Source organism: Anguilla anguilla, chromosome 10, assembly GCF_013347855.1.
Source record: "Anguilla anguilla isolate fAngAng1 chromosome 10, fAngAng1.pri, whole genome shotgun sequence".
NCBI lineage: Eukaryota > Metazoa > Chordata > Actinopteri > Anguilliformes > Anguillidae > Anguilla > Anguilla anguilla.
The window spans coordinates 987,501-1,004,725 of NC_049210.1; the positions used below are offsets into that span (position 1 = coordinate 987,501).

Sequence of the window (17,225 nt, forward strand, 5' to 3'; positions counted from 1 at the left end):
GGTCTGGGGGGGGGTGGGGTGGGGGGGGGCTCTACTGCGGCTCCGGCCCACGATGCACCTGGGCCGTGCGTTTACTTACTGCCGAGGGGCTGGTTACCATGACGCAGGGAATGGCGGTGCTGCCGGCGGTGAGGCTAGCGTAGCCGCACATCTGAACACAGAAGGACAGACAGACTGTGGGAGGAGCCTCCACACACCTGGACCCCGCCCCCACACACCTGGACTCCGCCCTGCCACCACCCCCTGAATAAACGCACCTGTAAATTACCCTCCTCCGATTACAGTTAGAAAGCAGAATCAGGGTGCTGTTCCACTATGTATGTTTTGGTTGCTACTGGTTGCAACTCTAAGTGCACTTCCTTACTTACTGTGAGATGGACCAATCAAATGACCATATTGGTGAGTGTAGCCTTGCAGTTTAATCTCAGCTGTCAGCACCCGTTGCTGGTGCTAATGATCCCATGTTGGTCCTTCCGCTAAGATGAGAGCCACAGGTGTGTGCTGCACCTGTGCGAGTTTCGCAGAGGAACGTACCTCCTGGAGCCGGTCCCCACTGTCAGTCAGGGTGTACTCCCCGCCCGACTCCGGGTACAGCTCTCCTGAAAACACAAACAGGAAGTCCGGTTCTACTCCATCCTGCTCAGAACGTTCATGAGGTTTTAGCATGTCGGTTCCCTGCCCAGTGGAACTGTGAATCACTAGGGGTTGGGTGGATTGAGAGGTCCTTTCCACTGATAGACCAGATTAAATCAAACACTGGTCTCGCAGTGTATGTGTATTCTCAGGTTCTATGTTTGAGAACCTAGAACCTCAGGATAAATACTGACAAGAACAGGCCTTTCAGTCCATCCAGGCTCATCATTCACCAACAGGTTACACAGCATCCAGCACTGCATCAAGTCTGGACATCCCAGAAAGGGTTGCGACCTCTACTACATGACCCATCGAGCTGTTCCACACACGGTCAGCTCTCTGTGTAAAAGTACTTCCTGAGGTCAGCTGCAGAGCAGGCTACAGGTCAACTCTCTGTGTAAAAGTACTTCCTGAGGTCAGCTGCAGAGCAGGCTACAGGTCAACTCTCTGTGTAAAAGTACTTCCTGAGGTCAGCTGCAGAGCAGGCTACAGGTCAACTCTCTGTGTAAAAGCACTTCCTGGGGTCAGCTGCTGAGCAGGCTACAGGTCAACTCTCTGTGTAAAAGTACTTCCTGGGGTCAGCTGCAGAGCAGGCTACAGGTCCTTGTCCATCACGCACCTTGCGCCTCCTCCGCGTCCGTAGCCTCGATCTTGTCCATCAGTTCGTTGGAGCTCCACTTGGTGATCTCCTTGGGAAAGGTCTCCTCGTTGTCAGAGAGATCCTCTGGTCGGGCGAGAGGGGAGAGAAAACCAAGCCTGTCAATCACTAGCGAGGGGGCGGGGCTTCGGCTTAAGCTCATTTTGTGTTTTAGTGATTTTAAAAATAAAAATGAACATGAAATGTTTTTTTTAGTTTTTGTCTTTTTGATAGTTTATGAGGCAGGTAAGGAAGAGAGAACTTTGGCCAGATAATTTTGCCTCTCTATCTGTTAAACGCTACTTCACCACATGGTGTCACGTTGATGACATCCTATAGGCTAACAAAGCCCGTCTAACCATGGGCACCTCCTGCTTGGCCTTCTTCCAGACTCCACTGCCAAGCTAGCATTGCAACATGTGGAAAATATTTGGGAGAAAATGCTACGGTCTGTTGGGATTACTACGAGTCTGACTCTGTCCCAGACTTACTGATTGTTGTTTGGTCCTGTTTTTCATTAAAGGATTCAAGGCCTCAGGCTAGTTTGAGATGGTTTGCAAAAGTAAATAAATGTTTCAAAAGAATTTGATTTATTGTTTATTTTACACAATAACTAGTTTAAACCTCTAAAACTTTGCCCCTAAAAAATGGGGTACCCAACCGCAACCCCCCCCCAAAAAAAATACAACAAAAACAAAGCATTTCCAAAAAATGGAAATGAAAAAAAAAAACTAAAACTCGGAAACACGCTCTTAGAATCAACGAAAACTAAACTGAAATTGAAATCAAAATTGAAAACTAAATAAAGACCAACAAAAAATGTAAAACTATCATAACCCTGGGCCACACTTCTATGACCACAGCACCCAAAGCTCCAGCTGGAGTCAGAGGAGCTGATCCAGGGTCAGTTCTGATGAGTATCTCACAGCTCAAGGTCAAGCAGCTGTTTGTTTATTCATTACTGGCTTTACTGCTGCTCAGCAAAGATAAAGACTAGGGGCCCGGACCAGGCCGAGGACTTCAGGATCCTCTGTCTTTGTGCCCCGCCCATCCCCCTGAAAGGGGCGGTTCCCAGATCCACCAATCCCTGCACAGGAAGAGTGGCGGTCTAAAGGGTGGCTCAGGAATGTGGAGCCCTCAGGCCCTGTGGGGCGAGGCGCCCCTGTCCTGCTCCCGTGGAGGGTCCACCACGCCCCCCGCCCGGCTCCCCTCCATACGAAATCAATCACTTCTGCAGTCCCACTTACAGACAGGCTGTCATTCAGAGTTTCACATTCAGACATTCCCCAGAGGGAATACACAACCCCCTCTGAGCAAGCGTGGGGAAAGACCACCCTCCCTGAACCTTCAAACGATGACCCAGCTGAGCTCCTGGAACATGGAGGAGGGGGTGGACGCAGAAAAGCTTATTCCACAGGAAAGCCCCAAAAACAACACAATGCTGTTCTCCTACCAGCTGGTGTGGACAACCGGCAACAGCACTGGCAATCGAAGGCCAGTACCCAACCCCAGGATCGCTCACACAATCAGATATGAGAACGAGCAAAAAAAACACTTCAGCCACAGGCTGGCACTGCTCAGAGCAGGAGACTGTGTGTGAATACACTCTCCCCACAAAACGTTTCCAGAGCGTCAGATTCCCATCCGTGTTCCGGCCTTGGAGCGTTTCATTGTTCTCTCAAAGTGCGTTTCATCGTTCCAAGCAAGTTCTATAAAAGTCAGAGAAAGATGATGAGCCAGGCGGTGAATAAACACCCCGGCAGCCTCCCCCGAGGGTCATCTTTAACAGTTACGCAGGACACGCGCCAAAACTCATTAAAAGAGTCTTCCGCGCAAACTTATTCAAATGGCATGTTTAACGTTTAACGTCGCCAGCATTCCTGATAAAATGACCGTGAATGACCGTCCACAGTCCAAACTCTTTTCAACTTGAGTAATAAAAACTGCACAATAATAAAGTCTGTTCCCACTCCTTGTGGCTTAAATAAACAGCTCAAGGGACACGCCGGAATCTGCACAAACAGACACGCCTGGAACATTTTAAAGAAATAAAAACTCTTAGCCGGGTCAGAAGCTGGCTGTCTCCCATCCAGCTGTGTCAGTGTAATGGACTTGGGTACGAGCCAGGAGGCCCACACGACACCCATCCCACACCGGGCAGGTACCGTTCTGCGGTGCTGTCTCCGGCCCGGGACATTACCGGACCACACTGCCTACCAGAGCACACAGGACGGCTGCACCCCGGTGGAACCTTTGTACCCCGATGCGAATCGAGAGGCTCGTGTGGTTCTGGTGTCTGCGTGTATACCACTGGAGTAAGTCTCTGGGTGAGTAACACGCACATAAGAGGTGTGTAAGGAGGAAACCCCGACACTAGTCACTACTACACGCCCTGGTAAAATTTCATAGATGTCAAATTTCACAGTTTATTTTTTACCCAGAATGCACCCTGGCTTTTGCTTATATACACAATAAAATGTAGTGACTCTAATGTGAGCTGAAATTAATGAGGAACCTGTTTGGTTTGAGGAGCAGCTGACAAGCAGAAAACATTGTTTATGTGCATAAAAGAGGACAAGCAGCAAAACTGCCAGTGAACTACATTAAAGGAAAAAGAGCATTAAATATTTCACACAAACCAGAGATTTTCCGCCGTCCACTTCATTACATTACAGGCATTTAGCAGACGCTCTTATCCAGAGCGACTTACACAACTTTTTTTACATAGAATTTTACATTGTATCATTGTATACAGCTGGATATATACTGAAGCAACGCAGGTTAAGTATCTTGCTCAAGGGTACAACGGCAGTGTCCTACCCGGGAATCGAACCTGCGACCTTTCGGTTACAAGTCTAGTTCCTTACCCACTGTGCTACACTCCGTCCCACACGACTTCACACGAAAGCAAAACATTCACTGGAGGAGTGAAGTTACTGGATGATTTAAATTGGTGTTATGATATGAAGTGAGGAACAAATGTAACTTTATTTAAATAAACAATTTTAACATTTCAGTCTCCGGAATGTTTCTGTCTCACTGCACCCACGCGCCCCCTTCTGGTCAATCCTGCACCCACAGTCTGCCTGGACAAGCTACACATGAAAGTGTCCTCCCCACTCTCTGCTGAGCTCATCTGGTGGGCTACTGGCTAAAATGAGCCAATAGCTGATGTCACATCTGATGACAGAAGCGGGGGGGGGGGGGGGCGTGGCTGCAGCAGAAATGGGGAGAGAACGGCGGTGCGACACGGCGGTACCGGGGACAGCGAGCGGGACGGCGTTACCGTGCGCGTCGAAGAACTCCTCGTCCGAGCTGTCCTCCGAGTCCCGCGCTATGCTCTGCATCCTCCACTCAGAGATGCTGTGGCGGGAGGGGCTTCCTGGAACAGCAGAGCGCACTGATTGGTTCAAATCCCTGTGAGTGGGAGGTAACGAACAGTAGCTCCGCCCATTTTGGGTTTATTCATCCTCCCATCGTGACTGTGATAAAGCTGCACCCACATCTATTCCAAAGGTGATGAATTCCTGAGACCAAACAGATGCTCAACGCTTCCAAGCTACGCACTCAGACTGCTGAAGCCAAAACATTCCAGTCTGATGCCCCTCCCTTACATTCAACAAGGGGGCATGGCTAACGGACATAGTGTGGGTGAGAGGAGAGAAGGAAAAAGGGAGAGAGGAGGGAAGGAGGGAGAGAGGAGGTAAGGACAGAGGGAGAGAGAGAGAGGAGGAATGGAGGGAGGGAGGGAGGGAAGGGGGGTGTTTTCACATCATCACTCACACTCCAGGAGAAACGGGCTCACAGCTGTGCCTCTGATCCGGGGGGGGGGTGGGGGTGGGGTGGGGGGTCAGTGGGAGGGTAGATGGTTCTCCCTTACCCCTGTGACATCAGAGCTGCTGCTTCTAAAAATAGTGTGTGAGTATGTATGCCTTTGAGTGTGTGAGTGTGAGTGTGTGTATGTGTGTGCTTGTGTGTGTGTGTCTCTCTGTCTGTGTGTGTGTGTGGGTGTGTGTGTGTGTGTGTGCTTGTATGTGTCTCTCTGTCTGTGTGTGTCTCTGTGTGTGTGTGTGTCTCTCTGTCTGTGTGTGTGTGTGTCTCTCTCTGTCTGTGTGTGTGTGCGTGTGTGTGTTTGTGCGTGTCTCTCTGTCTGTGTGTGTGTGTGTGTGTGTGATTCTCTCTGTCTGTGTGTGTGTGTCTCTCTGTCTGTGTGTGTGTGTCTCTCTCTGTCTGTGTGTGTGTGTGCGTGTGTGTGTGTTTGTGCGTGTGCGTGTGTGTGTGTGGTAGGGAAGGCAGGGTGTTCAGTCAGCTTGTGTTCTGTCTGACAGGACAGCGGTGCAGTCCCTCAGCCTGGGGGGGGCTGTCAGTCTGCAGGTTTAATCTAAACAGAGACGCTGCTCTTAACTGAAGCAGAGACGTGTCACTCTGTCCCTGGGGATCAGCGGGGGGGGGGGGGGGTCAGTCACAGAGATCACCACCGACCCCACCCTGCCCAGAGTATCCCACAATCCCCCTCTGTCAACTGCATAACACACACACGTACACACACAGGCACTTTCACACACGCACGCACACCTGCACACACACACACAAACACACACAGGCTTGTTCTCTCTCTCTCTCTCTCACACACACACACACACACACAGGCTCGCTCTCTCTCTCTCTCTCTCACACACACACACACACAGGCTCGCTCTCTCTCTCTCACACACACAGGCTTGCTCTCTCTCTCTCTCTCTCTCACACACACACACACAGGCTCGCTCTCTCTCTCTCTCTCTCTCTCTCTCTCTCACACACACACACACACACACTCGGACTCACCGCCTCTCTTGGACGAGCGGGAGGACCGGGACGAGGTGGACCACTGCTTGGTGAGGGCGGCACGTGCCTGCAGAGAGTCCACCGCTCCGCCAGGGGGCGCCTCCTCGGCCTCCATGTGGCTGATGGCCTCCTTGGCCCCCTGCTCCTTGTCGGGGGAGGCGGGGGCGGCGCCGTTGGGCTCGCCCCCCTCCTCGGCGAGGCTGTACTCCGCCATCTTCTGCGCCAGCATCAGCTGCGTCTCCAGCTCCAGCTGCCGGATGTCCTCCATGGTCAGGCCGTACCACTCGTCCTGCCAGCACCAGGCCTGCCGGTGCGCTCGAACCATCACCTTCCGCAGCCCTGGGGGGGGGGGGGGCAGGGAGGCAGGGGGGTGGGGGCAGGGGCAGGTCAAACAGCTACCTGGTCACAGGCAGTTACAGCGTAATAAGCCAGCTCCAGATTGGCCTGTAAGGTCGGCTGTTAGCTTTATAAAAATCTGTGCTCATTTTAAACAGCAGTAAAGCGCTCTCTGTACCTGTCCTAAAGACAGAGGCGCGTCCTCATCTCTCAAAAACTAGACATCAGAACATCTCCTGCGGGCCGAGTCAGTCCCGGGGGGGTTACCGAAACCCGGGCCTACAGGTCCGGTCCATTCCAATGAGTCAATTTAGGAAATTAAGCGAAATTAAAATGAAGAATTATGCCAAAAAACCTACCACAATGTTCTTTGAGGAGTTTTTTTCCAATTAACAAATTAAATTTTTATTAATTTCCTGATTTGAATGAGGTGAAAAGGACTGGACCCCCCCCCCCATCACTGTTCCTAAAACCCCTGATTAACACAGCAGGACGTCCTGTCTGGCCCCAGACTCGGGGGGGGGGGGGGCAGAGGGCCACAGAGGAGGGGGGTTCAGCAGGGGCACCCCCACTCTGAACCTGACCCCCCCCACTGCAAATACAGGAAGACTACATGCCACCCCAGACACAGTCAGGCTCCCCCCCCACCCCCCGTACCCCCGGGGAGCTGAGAGGAAGAGAGCTGCCCGGTCATTAGCCTGACAGCCGCTCCACCGGGCCGGCACAGCCGTGACACTAATGGCCGACCGGAGCAGGAGGCTACGATTACTCCTGACTGCTGCTCTGCTGACCACGCCCCCTTCCCCTCGCCCAATCACACACCCCCCCTCCCCTAACCCCCCCCCCCCCCCCGGAGCTGTTAGACTACAGAGCAGCAAACCCACAGAGTCTCAGCGCTCTGGAGCACAGGGGCTGTAGCGCTGGGGTTGCAGGTTTAATTCCCAGGAGGAACAGCGGCATTGTGACCTTCAGCACAGATGCATGACCTGAACTGCATAATAATAATAATAATAATTATTATTATTATTATTAGCATTATTAATATCATTATCATTATGTAAGAACGGCAGGCTGTATAAATCACTGCATAGAAGAGCAGCTGTTAAATGCTTAAAATGTCCATGTAAAATCAAAGCACAGATTCCCAGCAGCTGGAAAGCAGAGGCTGGAGATTTAATGCTGTTTAAAGATGGAGGAGGGCGTTTAAAGATGGAGGAGGGCGTTTAAAGATGGAGGAGGGCGTTTAAAGATGGAGGACGTCTGCTGCCGCTGCTGGGTCACGGCACACGCAGTGCGCAGAACACGGAGCGTATGACACAGCCGGCGCTAAGCCAATCAACAGCAAGGAGACCAGAGCCTGTTAGCTGCTCATCTGTCATCGCCGGCCAACCAATCAGATTGCTGCGCCGGGAAAATGAAGTGCTGTCATGTGGGACAAACTGACAAACGGGACTGTGTAAAAAAAAAAAGAAAAAGAAATCTGTGAGTAAAACAGAAATGACTTCCAGCGCTCATGTCAGTCTCCAAACAGCCAGTTACCGAGCGCCTGAGTCTCCACTCGCTCCCAAAACTCAAAACCGCGCCAGCGGGATTTCATCTCAACCGGGCTAATCACCACGGAAACAAAGAGCCTTTTTTGGATGGCCCCGCCCATCTCTTTCTCCTTAGCCCCCCAGCCCCCCCGAACACCTGGCGTTCGCCCACACAGAGGCGGGTGGGCGGGGGACGGGTGGACGGGGGGGTTTGAGGAAGTCGCCGGGCCCGTACCCACACCGCCGCGCGGCCGCCAGCGCAGCCCAGGCCGGTTATTAGTGTCAGGCGGCGTTTATGTAACCGCTCCGGGAGCTGACTGCGCTTCCGCACGCACCCCGGCGCTCGGGGGGGAGGGGGGTGGGCGGGGGGGGGCACAGAACAGCGAGCGGGCGCGCTGCGGAGAAGCCAGGACGGATTTAGCACGCCGAGCGCTCTCCCGAGTTTGGAAAGAGAAAAGGAGAGAAAGCCGTTCCCTGAGCAGGCCTAGCGCGGAGCAGGCCTAGCGCGGAGCGGGACTAGCGCGGAGCGGGCCTAGCGCGGAGCAGGCCTAGCGCGGAGCAGGCCTAGCGCGGAGCAGGACTAGCGCGGAGCAGGCCTAGCGCGGAGCAGGCCTAGCGCGGAGCGGGACTAGCGCGGAGCTGGCGGTGAGATTGAGGGATCTGTCCATCCTGCAGCTCTGCACTGCACCGGGGTCAGAAGGGAGCAGAGCTCACCTTCGCATTTTTGTCCCCGTTTTAAAACACTTCTCGGACGTCAAGCGGTTTCTTCCTTCTGATATTTACACGGCTAACTCAAATGGCAGTCGTTTATCTCATTCAGTGGATCAGTCCTCCAGAAGAACATTTAAAGATAGCACAGATTCTGGAGAACCACCAGAACCACTCAGCTCCTGTTTCCTCGGCACTGCAGTACAAAAGCCGCTCCTGTTGCTATATTAGAGTGCAGAATGTCCATTATCACATTATGTCCATATGGTGTGTGTGTGTGTGTGTGTGTGTGTGTCTCTGTTGGTATGTGTGTGTGTGTGTGTGTGTGTGCGTGGATGAGTGTGTGTGTGTGAGTGTGTGTGTGTGTGCATGTATCTGTATCAGCCAAGCCCGCCCTAAATCGATGGGGACTGAGAACTGCCAAAATGTTTCAAACAGACAAGCAGACGCCGATTTCACACCTCTCCCCGCGCCATGGCAACGGCCACCAGCAGGTGCACAAGCCTCAACCGCCATCACCGCCATCACCGCCACCTCTGTCAGGATCCGCAGCGGCACACCTGACCAATCACGCGACGGCACACCTGACCAATCACGCGACGGCACACCTGACCAATCACGCGACGGCACACCTGACCAATCACGCAGCGGCACACCTGACCAATCACGCAGCGGCACACCTGACCAATCACGCAGCGGCACACCTGACCAATCACGCAGCGGCACACCTGTGACCACACCTACGTCACCCAGCGGGTACACACCTACGTCGCCCGGGAGATACACACCTACATCGCCCGGGAGGTACACACCTACGTCGCCCGGGAGATACACACCTACGTCGCCCGGGAGGTACACACCTACGTCACCTGGGAGATAAACACCTACATCACCTGGGAGATACACACCTACGTCGCCCGGGAGATACACACCTACGTCGCCCGGGAGATACACACCTACGTCGCCCGGGAGGTACACACCTACGTCACCTGGGAGATAAACACCTACATCACCTGGGAGATACACACCTACGTCGCCCGGGAGATACACACCTACGTCGTGGATGAAGCGCTCGATCTTGGACTGCATGCCCCAGTAGCGGAACTCCACCTTGCACAGCTTGTAGGCGCACATGATGGGGGCCCTGCCCGGGTCGCTGCCCAGCTCCTCGATCCAGTCGTCCGTCAGAGGCCCCCGCTGGGTCTTCACCGACTTATACAGCCGGGGGTCCTCCTCCGCCTTGTACTCGTGGGGCGGGATTGGGTCCTTCACGATGTCAATCGGGTCTGGGCCAATGAGAAACGACCGACTGTTAGACTTGGCCCGCCCACCAAAAGATCAGCTCACATGCAAGTAATCTGCCATCCCAGGGTCAGAAAATGATTTCAAATATTTTAACCTGTAGATATATCCTATGAAGTTCCTGCCAGTCACAAAGAAATTTCTTTACTCAAAATTATTTCGAACAAAATCCTTTCATGCTATTGGATGTTTTTTCATTGAAAATTCTCAGGGATTCTGGAGAAGTGTTTTTCAAATTTTGTCAGAAATTGTCTGAAGTTGTGTCTGAAGAGTTTTTTCCCAGGTATTTCCCCTGCATATCTGACCCAAGTTAGTTCATATCTGACCCAGGTTAGTTCAGGTCTGATCCAGGTTAGTTCAGGTCTGACCCAGGTTAGCTCACGTCTGCCGCATGCGTTTGTTATCAGCGCTGTGGCCAGATTCGCCGTCGGCCCTGGCGAGGTCGCCATGGAAACCACGTTGATGGAGCGTACGTACCGAGACTCCGCTGCCTCCTCTCCGCAGACGACAGGTTGAAGACGTCCACCTGGTTCCCCGTGTCCGGCTTGTAGTACGTCTCGATGTCGATGGAGAACTTCTCCACGAAGGGGCAGGTGTACCTGCAAAGTTCCACAGTCCTGTTCAGGCTCACTCAGACAACAGACCTGCACTCACCACACCGTATAAAAAACTCACAGTACTAAATACACACACCGGCAACACGACACCAGTACAGAAATGCTATTAATTACATGATTAATCTACAACAGGGTGGCCCAACCCTGTTCCTGGAGATCTACCATCCTCAAGGATTTAATTCCAACCCTAACTAAGCACACCTCACTCAACAATTAGAGATCTCCTTGAGCTGTTAATTAGCAGAATCAGGTGTGCCAAATTAGGGTTGAAAACCTACAGGACTGTAGATTTCCAGGGACAGAGCTGGGCAGCCCTGAGCAACAAGGAGGTCTTAAAAGATGCTGAGGACCAGTCAGAGAGATCCGGGCCTCCCGGCCTGTAGGGGGCGGTGTTGCGGGTTCTCACCGCGTGCGGGTGTAGGGGTAGGCGTTCCAGGACTCCTCCTCCACGCGCAGGGCGGCCTTGGGCAGGATGGAGCGGAACCAGCTGGGGATGTGCATGCCGATGTGGTACACCTTGTGCGTGTACTGACCCGACCCGCCCGGTCCGTCCGTGTACGGCCGGTTCTCCAGGATCTCCACCCCGCTGCCCTCCCCGCACGTCTCATCCCGGCTCTTCTTCTGCACGGGGGGACACAAGGTCAAAGGTCAAAGGTCATCGCGTCCCCCCCCGATCTCAAGCCTTAGGCCCTTGCGTAGGACAGCTCAGTCCCCCAGCCCTCCCAAATACGTTATAAAATTTCCTATGAAATGGAAATATAAATGTTTAATCAGGCAAAAGGTGCATTATTATTCATTTGCAAATGCCCCGATCCAGAACAGCTTTTTACAGACAGATTTAAAAAAAGTTTGCCGCCCGGCAAAGGTTCCATTCTTCTCTCCCGCCGTGAGTGACCTGACGCCGGCGGCGGAAACAGCCAGCGCGGTCAACCGCGCTCACGGACGCCAGAGAAGGTTCCGGGGAACTTGAGGACAACGTACTCAGGAAGCAGATCTGGGTCAAATGCATGATCCCCCGCAGAACGCGGACAGTTTTCAGATAAACATCTAAGTCCGTTCAATAACTGTCACACACACACACACACACACACACCTGTTAGTCAGAGCAGATAGACAATCTTTGAAAATAGACAGCTAGTTCTGCTAATATCCAAACTTAAAAATTCTGAACATACAGTATGATTGTACATATGATTGCTTTTATCAGAAACATGTTTCTTTGAATATCCCCAGGGAATCTGTTGAAGTATTTTCAAATTTTACCAGCATCTAAGGAGTTAAAATATTTCAGATACGCACGTCACACACCTGAGCAAGGTCTGAGACTGTAACTAAAGAATCATGCACAACTAAACTCTGAGCCTGATATGCACTAAACCCCCCAATATGGGGAGCCATAAACCAGCAGACAGAGAGGAAGACACTGAAGGCCCTGGGTACTCCCCTTGGCTGGTACTCATTGACACAATCTGGCAACCCTGACACCTACAGGGATGACACATTTAACACTTCCTGCTAGCCCGGGGTTAGCTAATGATTACCCACCCCTGTCTAACAGTGCAGAGAGGGACAAACCCATGGCCAAAGTCCTGGTAGGAAGAGCAGGCAGAGAGTCAAGCAGGCGGATGCTGCTGGCCAACCATGAGCACACCCTGAGGTGCCATTCCCTGTCCACTGTGTAAATCACACAGACCCTGAGGTTCACCAGACACCCATCTCACCCAACTCTTAACCTCCCTACCCTCGATCACAAAGAGCAGGGCTTCCCAACCCTGCTTCCGGAGATCTACCTTCCTGGTATTGATATTATCGCTGGAGTGCCGTCTGTGAAAAACACTTCTGTGTTGCGCAGTCTGGCAGTCAGACCCTGTGTTGCAGGAGTTACGCTCTGTGTTGCGCAGTCTGGCAGTCAGACCCTGGGTTGCAGGAGTTACGTTCTGTGTTGCGCAGTCTGGCAGTCAGACCCTGGGCTGCTGAGTTACGTTCTGTGTTGCGCAGTCTGGCAGTCAGACCCTGGGCTGCAGGAGTTACGTTCTGTGTTGCGCAGTCTGGCAGTCAGACCCTGGGCTGCAGGAGTTACGTTCTGTGTTGCGCAGTCTGGCAGTCAGACCCTGGGCTGCAGGAGTTACGTTCTGTGTTGCGCAGTCTGGCAGTCAGACCCTGGGCTGCAGGAGTTACGTTCTGTGTTGCGCAGTCTGGCAGTCAGACCCTGGGCTGCAGGAGTTACGCTCTGTGTTGCGCAGTCTGGCAGTCAGACCCTGGGTTGCAGGAGTTACGTTCTGTGTTGCGCAGTCTGGCAGTCAGACCCTGGGCTGCAGGAGTTACGTTCTGTGTTGCGCAGTCTGGCAGTCAGACCCTGGGCTGCAGGAGTTCTGCGGTTCCTGGTTTTGGGAGACAGAGACCTCTCCTCTGCGCTCTGCCCTCCTCATCGGTCTCCTGCTCAGCTGAGGCACGCTCAGATTTTGGGGCCCGTGTTTGGGGGCGGAGCCAGGTGAGTGCAGGTGGGTGGGCAGAACGCTGCCAGCGGGAAGCTGCTCAGCCTGAGACGTTAAAAAAAACTTCTCTGCGAGATGCGAAGCAAAAAAAGAAAACCCACTCGTTCCATTCGGCTTTCAACAAATGCTCTCCTCAGAAGAGACTCGCGGATTATATTTTATATGCAATCCATTTATAAAGTGGAATATTTTTACTTAAGTGAAAAGTACTGTGTGCAAAGGGTACAAAGGCAGTGCCACACCTGGTACTGAAACCCGCAACCTCATTTGGTGGGAATGTGAATCAGAGCACAGCGATGGGTTATTACTGTGAGCCTGGAGCACAGCTTCTACAAACCCAACAGATATTCAACTCCTGAATCCTGAATCCTCACCACTGAAGGCACTATCTCCCTACGGTACCAGTAGGGAACAAGGAGCAGGGAATAGGGAGCAGAGCGCAGAGAGCAGGGAGCTGGGATGAGGGAATAGGGAGCAGGGAGGAGACAGTAGGGAGCAGGGAATAGGGAGCAGAGCGCAGAGAGCAGGGAGCTGGGATGAGGGAATAGGGAATAGGAAGCAGGGTGGTGGCAGTAGGGAGCAGGGAATAGGGAGCAGGGAGGGGGCAGTAGGGAGCAGGGAATAGGGAGCAGGGAGGAGGCAGTAGGGAGCACGGCGCTCCCCCCCCCCCCATGGCTCTCGACAGGCCCATTCATTAGCGGCTGAGCGGCTGTCGGCTCCCTGGCCGGCTGCACAGAGGGGACGGGACACTGCACAGACGCAGCCCGGCTCGCCACACGCCACACGCCAGGCACACGGCACACGCCAGGCACACGCCACTTCATTAGCACGATGACAGGAGCCGCCGCCCCAGGCGCGACGGCCGGCATCAACCCCGCCGAGGAGCCGCGCCGCGCGCCGCTAACGCCCGAGCGGGAGACCGACCCGGGAGGAGCATCACCGCCAAAAAACGCTCAACGAACACTTCAGTCTCGGAATGAGACTTAAAGTCTTATTTTCTTCTCTCGAGTAGAAAATATCATCTCAGTGGCGATGTATTTCTCTCATTTAGTAATAAGATTTTGAGTCTAAATTACTTGTTGAGATTGGCTTATTTTTGGTTTTGGTAGCGACCTTTATGTTCCTACCCTCTGCTTCAGTTTTAGTTTTGGTTTTGTTTGGCTTCAGTTTTGGTTTTGGTTTAGTTTGGCTTCAGTTTTTTGGATTCTTAAGATAAGCCTTAATCTTAAGAATTGCTCTTATCACTTGTATCTTCTTCCTGTGGCACTTTCATTTTACCTCCATGCAGCGCTTATATTGCACTTGTATCATTATCTTGATGTTCTAGTTTGTCATCATGCCTCCTAGTTTGACTTAGCACGACTTTCTGACCTAGCCTAATCTTACCGTGTGAACTGAACTTAATGAGTTTATGGCTATGGACAACCGTTACATAATGAGTATTCTATCTTATCAGACCAGCGTTTTGTAGTTGTTCCAATGACCTTTGGTATGCACTTTGGATAAAAGCGTCTGCCAAATCAAGTTCATGTAATGTATGCAAAATGCCTCCTGCTAAACTGTTTATAAACCTGCCAGAACAAAACTCAGGAGAGTTTCAGAAAAAGCCACGGTGACGAAAAACAGGAAATCGTGCCCCCGGACGTCAATCGACATTTTAAAGCTCACGTGAGATTTGTAAATTTCCGTAAAAAAAACTAAAAGTGACAGTTGAGTGTTTTACATAAAAACCGGCTGTAAAGCAGAACTGTTCGTGGTGAGATCCCCCCCCCCCCGGCCCCACTGGGCTCCACCTTTAATTGACTTACAGCGGCTGTTCACACTGTCTCTGTAAATCCTCAGTTCCTGGTAATGAATTTGCAGTTCACTCTTAATTAGGGAGGGCGGGGTGATAAGAGCGGAGGGGCGGGGGGGGGGGGCTGGGGGGGGAGGGGGGGTGGCAGCACAGTGTCTGGCAGGGAGCTGGCACTACTGCCTCAGGTGAGCGAGAGCCCGCCCCCCTCTGTGACCTCACCCTCTCACCTGAGCCTCCACTTCTCCACAGAGAAACGAAGGGAAACCGGAGAGAGGGAGGAGGTGTGCGTGCGCTTCATTTCATTAAACCCTGGCCTCCATCAGGGGTCAGCTGCCAACTGCCAATGGGAGCAGGTCCTGACAGAGCCCTGAGCCAATGGGAGCAGGTCCTGTACAGAGCCCTGAGCCAATGGGAGCAGGTCCTGACAGAGCCCTGAGCCAATGGGAGCAGGTCCTGACAGAGCCCTGAGCCAATGGGAGCAGGTCCTGTACCGAGCCCTGAGCCAATGGGAGCAGGTCCTGACAGAGCCCTGAGCCAATGGGAGCAGGTCCTGTACAGAGCCCTGAGCCAATGGGAGCAGGTCCTGACAGAGCCCTGAGCCAATGGGAGCAGGTCATGTACAGAGCCCTGAGCCAATGGGAGCAGGTCCTGTACAGAGCCCTGAGCCAATGGGATTCTGGGCGTGGCTGAGAGCAGTTTGGAACACCAGGGTTAAACACATTAGATGGAATTTCACTCTTCAGACATCAGTAAAAATCACACAAAAATTCACTAAAATCACAAAAATAGACAGAGGGAAGTGTACTTTTGTAAATGACTAAACTGTAAAATTTCTGCAGATTTCTAACAATGGTGAAAAGAAAATCATCTCCGTTCACAAATAAACACGTTTTGGGCTTTTAATCTCATGTGCTCCACAGCGCTCAGGGATCAGCAGGTGACCAGTGTTTTAAATGACCATCCCTGCCTGGAGGTATTTCAGATGCGTGTGAGTGCCATGTGTGTGGAATGCCACTAGAACTCCTCAAAAAAGAGGATCTTTCACTAAGCCCGTCGCTCATGGTGGGGGGAAGGGGGCAAAGCAAGGTTGCCCCAGCAACACAGCTGCATCAGCCACCCTCCTCTTCTACTCTCTCTCCCTTCTACTCCCCCCCTCTCTCTCTCTCCTCCATGTCTTTCTCTCTCTCCCCCTCTCTCTCCATCTCTTTCTCTTTATCTCTTTCTCTCTCTTTCCCTTCTACTCCCCCCCTCTCTCTCCTCCATCTCTTTCTCTCTCTCCCCCTCTCTCTCCTCCATCTCTTTCTCTTTATCTCTTTCTCTCTCTCTCCCTTCTACTCCCCCCCTCTCTCCTCCATCTCTTTCTCTCTCTCCCCCTCTCTCTCCTCCATCTCTTTCTCTTTATCTCTTTCTCTCTCTCTCCCTTCTACTCCCCCCCCTCTCTCCTCCATCTCTTTCTCTCTCTCCCCCTCTCTCTCCTCCATCTCTTTCTCTTTATCTCTTTCTCTCTCTCTCCCTTCTACTCCCCCTCTCGCTCTCTCCCCCTCTCTTTCTCTCTCTCTCTTTAACTCCCCCTCTCTCTCTCCCTCTCTCTCTCTCCTCCATCTTTTTCTCCCTTCCCCTCTCTCTCTCTCTCTCTCTCTCTTGCTGTGGTCTGTCCTCTCGCACGGCAAACAAATCATTAATGCCAGCGCCACGCTCTTGCTGATGTCACCGGTAACCATGACACCCCAAGCAGGGCTTGCGACGTGTTTGTGACGCTGTACGGGGGGGCGGGGGGGGGGGGGGGGGGTTGCTGAAAGAAGGAAACAGGCAGAGCTTTGAGGTATTTCCCCCATAGCTGACTGACGCTTCGGGGTCAGCCAGTATCGGTCAGTTTCGCTAGCTTTGTCCACAACCCTTACCGCAGACACGCAAATGTCCTCGACCACGAGAATCAGCTCCTCCATCTTTATTCTGACAGGCCGAAGCGGACCTGCAGGTGCACTGCCTGCAAACGCGTCGGACTCCGGCAGAATTCACACGACTCCAGATTTACCCGCAGCAGAGTACAATTAACTCTTGTTGGTGTTCATTTAACACGGACAATTTGTGACCAGACCACTCAAACAAATCACATGACTCAATTTAGTTTTTTTTTCTGATGATGATGATTTAGGTTGCTGTCCTGCACTGAGCGGGTCGCTCCCACACCTCTCGCGTTGTGGCGTGAGCCCCCAGACGTACGCTCGTTATTTTTAAAACGTGACGAGGCCGAGAGGCGGCCGCTGTTGCCGTGGCGATCTGAACCATCTGACCTTTGAATGCAACTCCTGCAGGTCCCTAAGATTTATTTAAAATGAAACC

The 17,225-nt window shown here is 52.6% G+C and overlaps 1 protein-coding gene across 5 annotated transcripts in view; it reads right to left on the reverse strand.

Moving 5' to 3' along the window:
• LOC118206901 (membrane-associated phosphatidylinositol transfer protein 2-like) overlaps positions 1–17,225 on the reverse strand; it is a 58,852-nt gene that overhangs the window by 20,319 nt on the left and 21,308 nt on the right. For all 5 annotated transcript variants that reach the window (XM_035380053.1, XM_035380051.1, XM_035380048.1 and 2 more), the window contains 7 exons: positions 10,999–11,213; positions 10,453–10,574; positions 9,726–9,959; positions 6,098–6,436; positions 4,557–4,652; positions 1,253–1,357; positions 535–599 (listed from right to left, as the gene is read on the reverse strand). In XM_035380053.1, the coding sequence (XP_035235944.1) occupies positions 535–599; positions 1,253–1,357; positions 4,557–4,652; positions 6,098–6,436; positions 9,726–9,959; positions 10,453–10,574; positions 10,999–11,213 (1,176 nt within the window). The remainder of the gene's footprint in view (positions 1–534; positions 600–1,252; positions 1,358–4,556; positions 4,653–6,097; positions 6,437–9,725; positions 9,960–10,452; positions 10,575–10,998; positions 11,214–17,225) is intronic.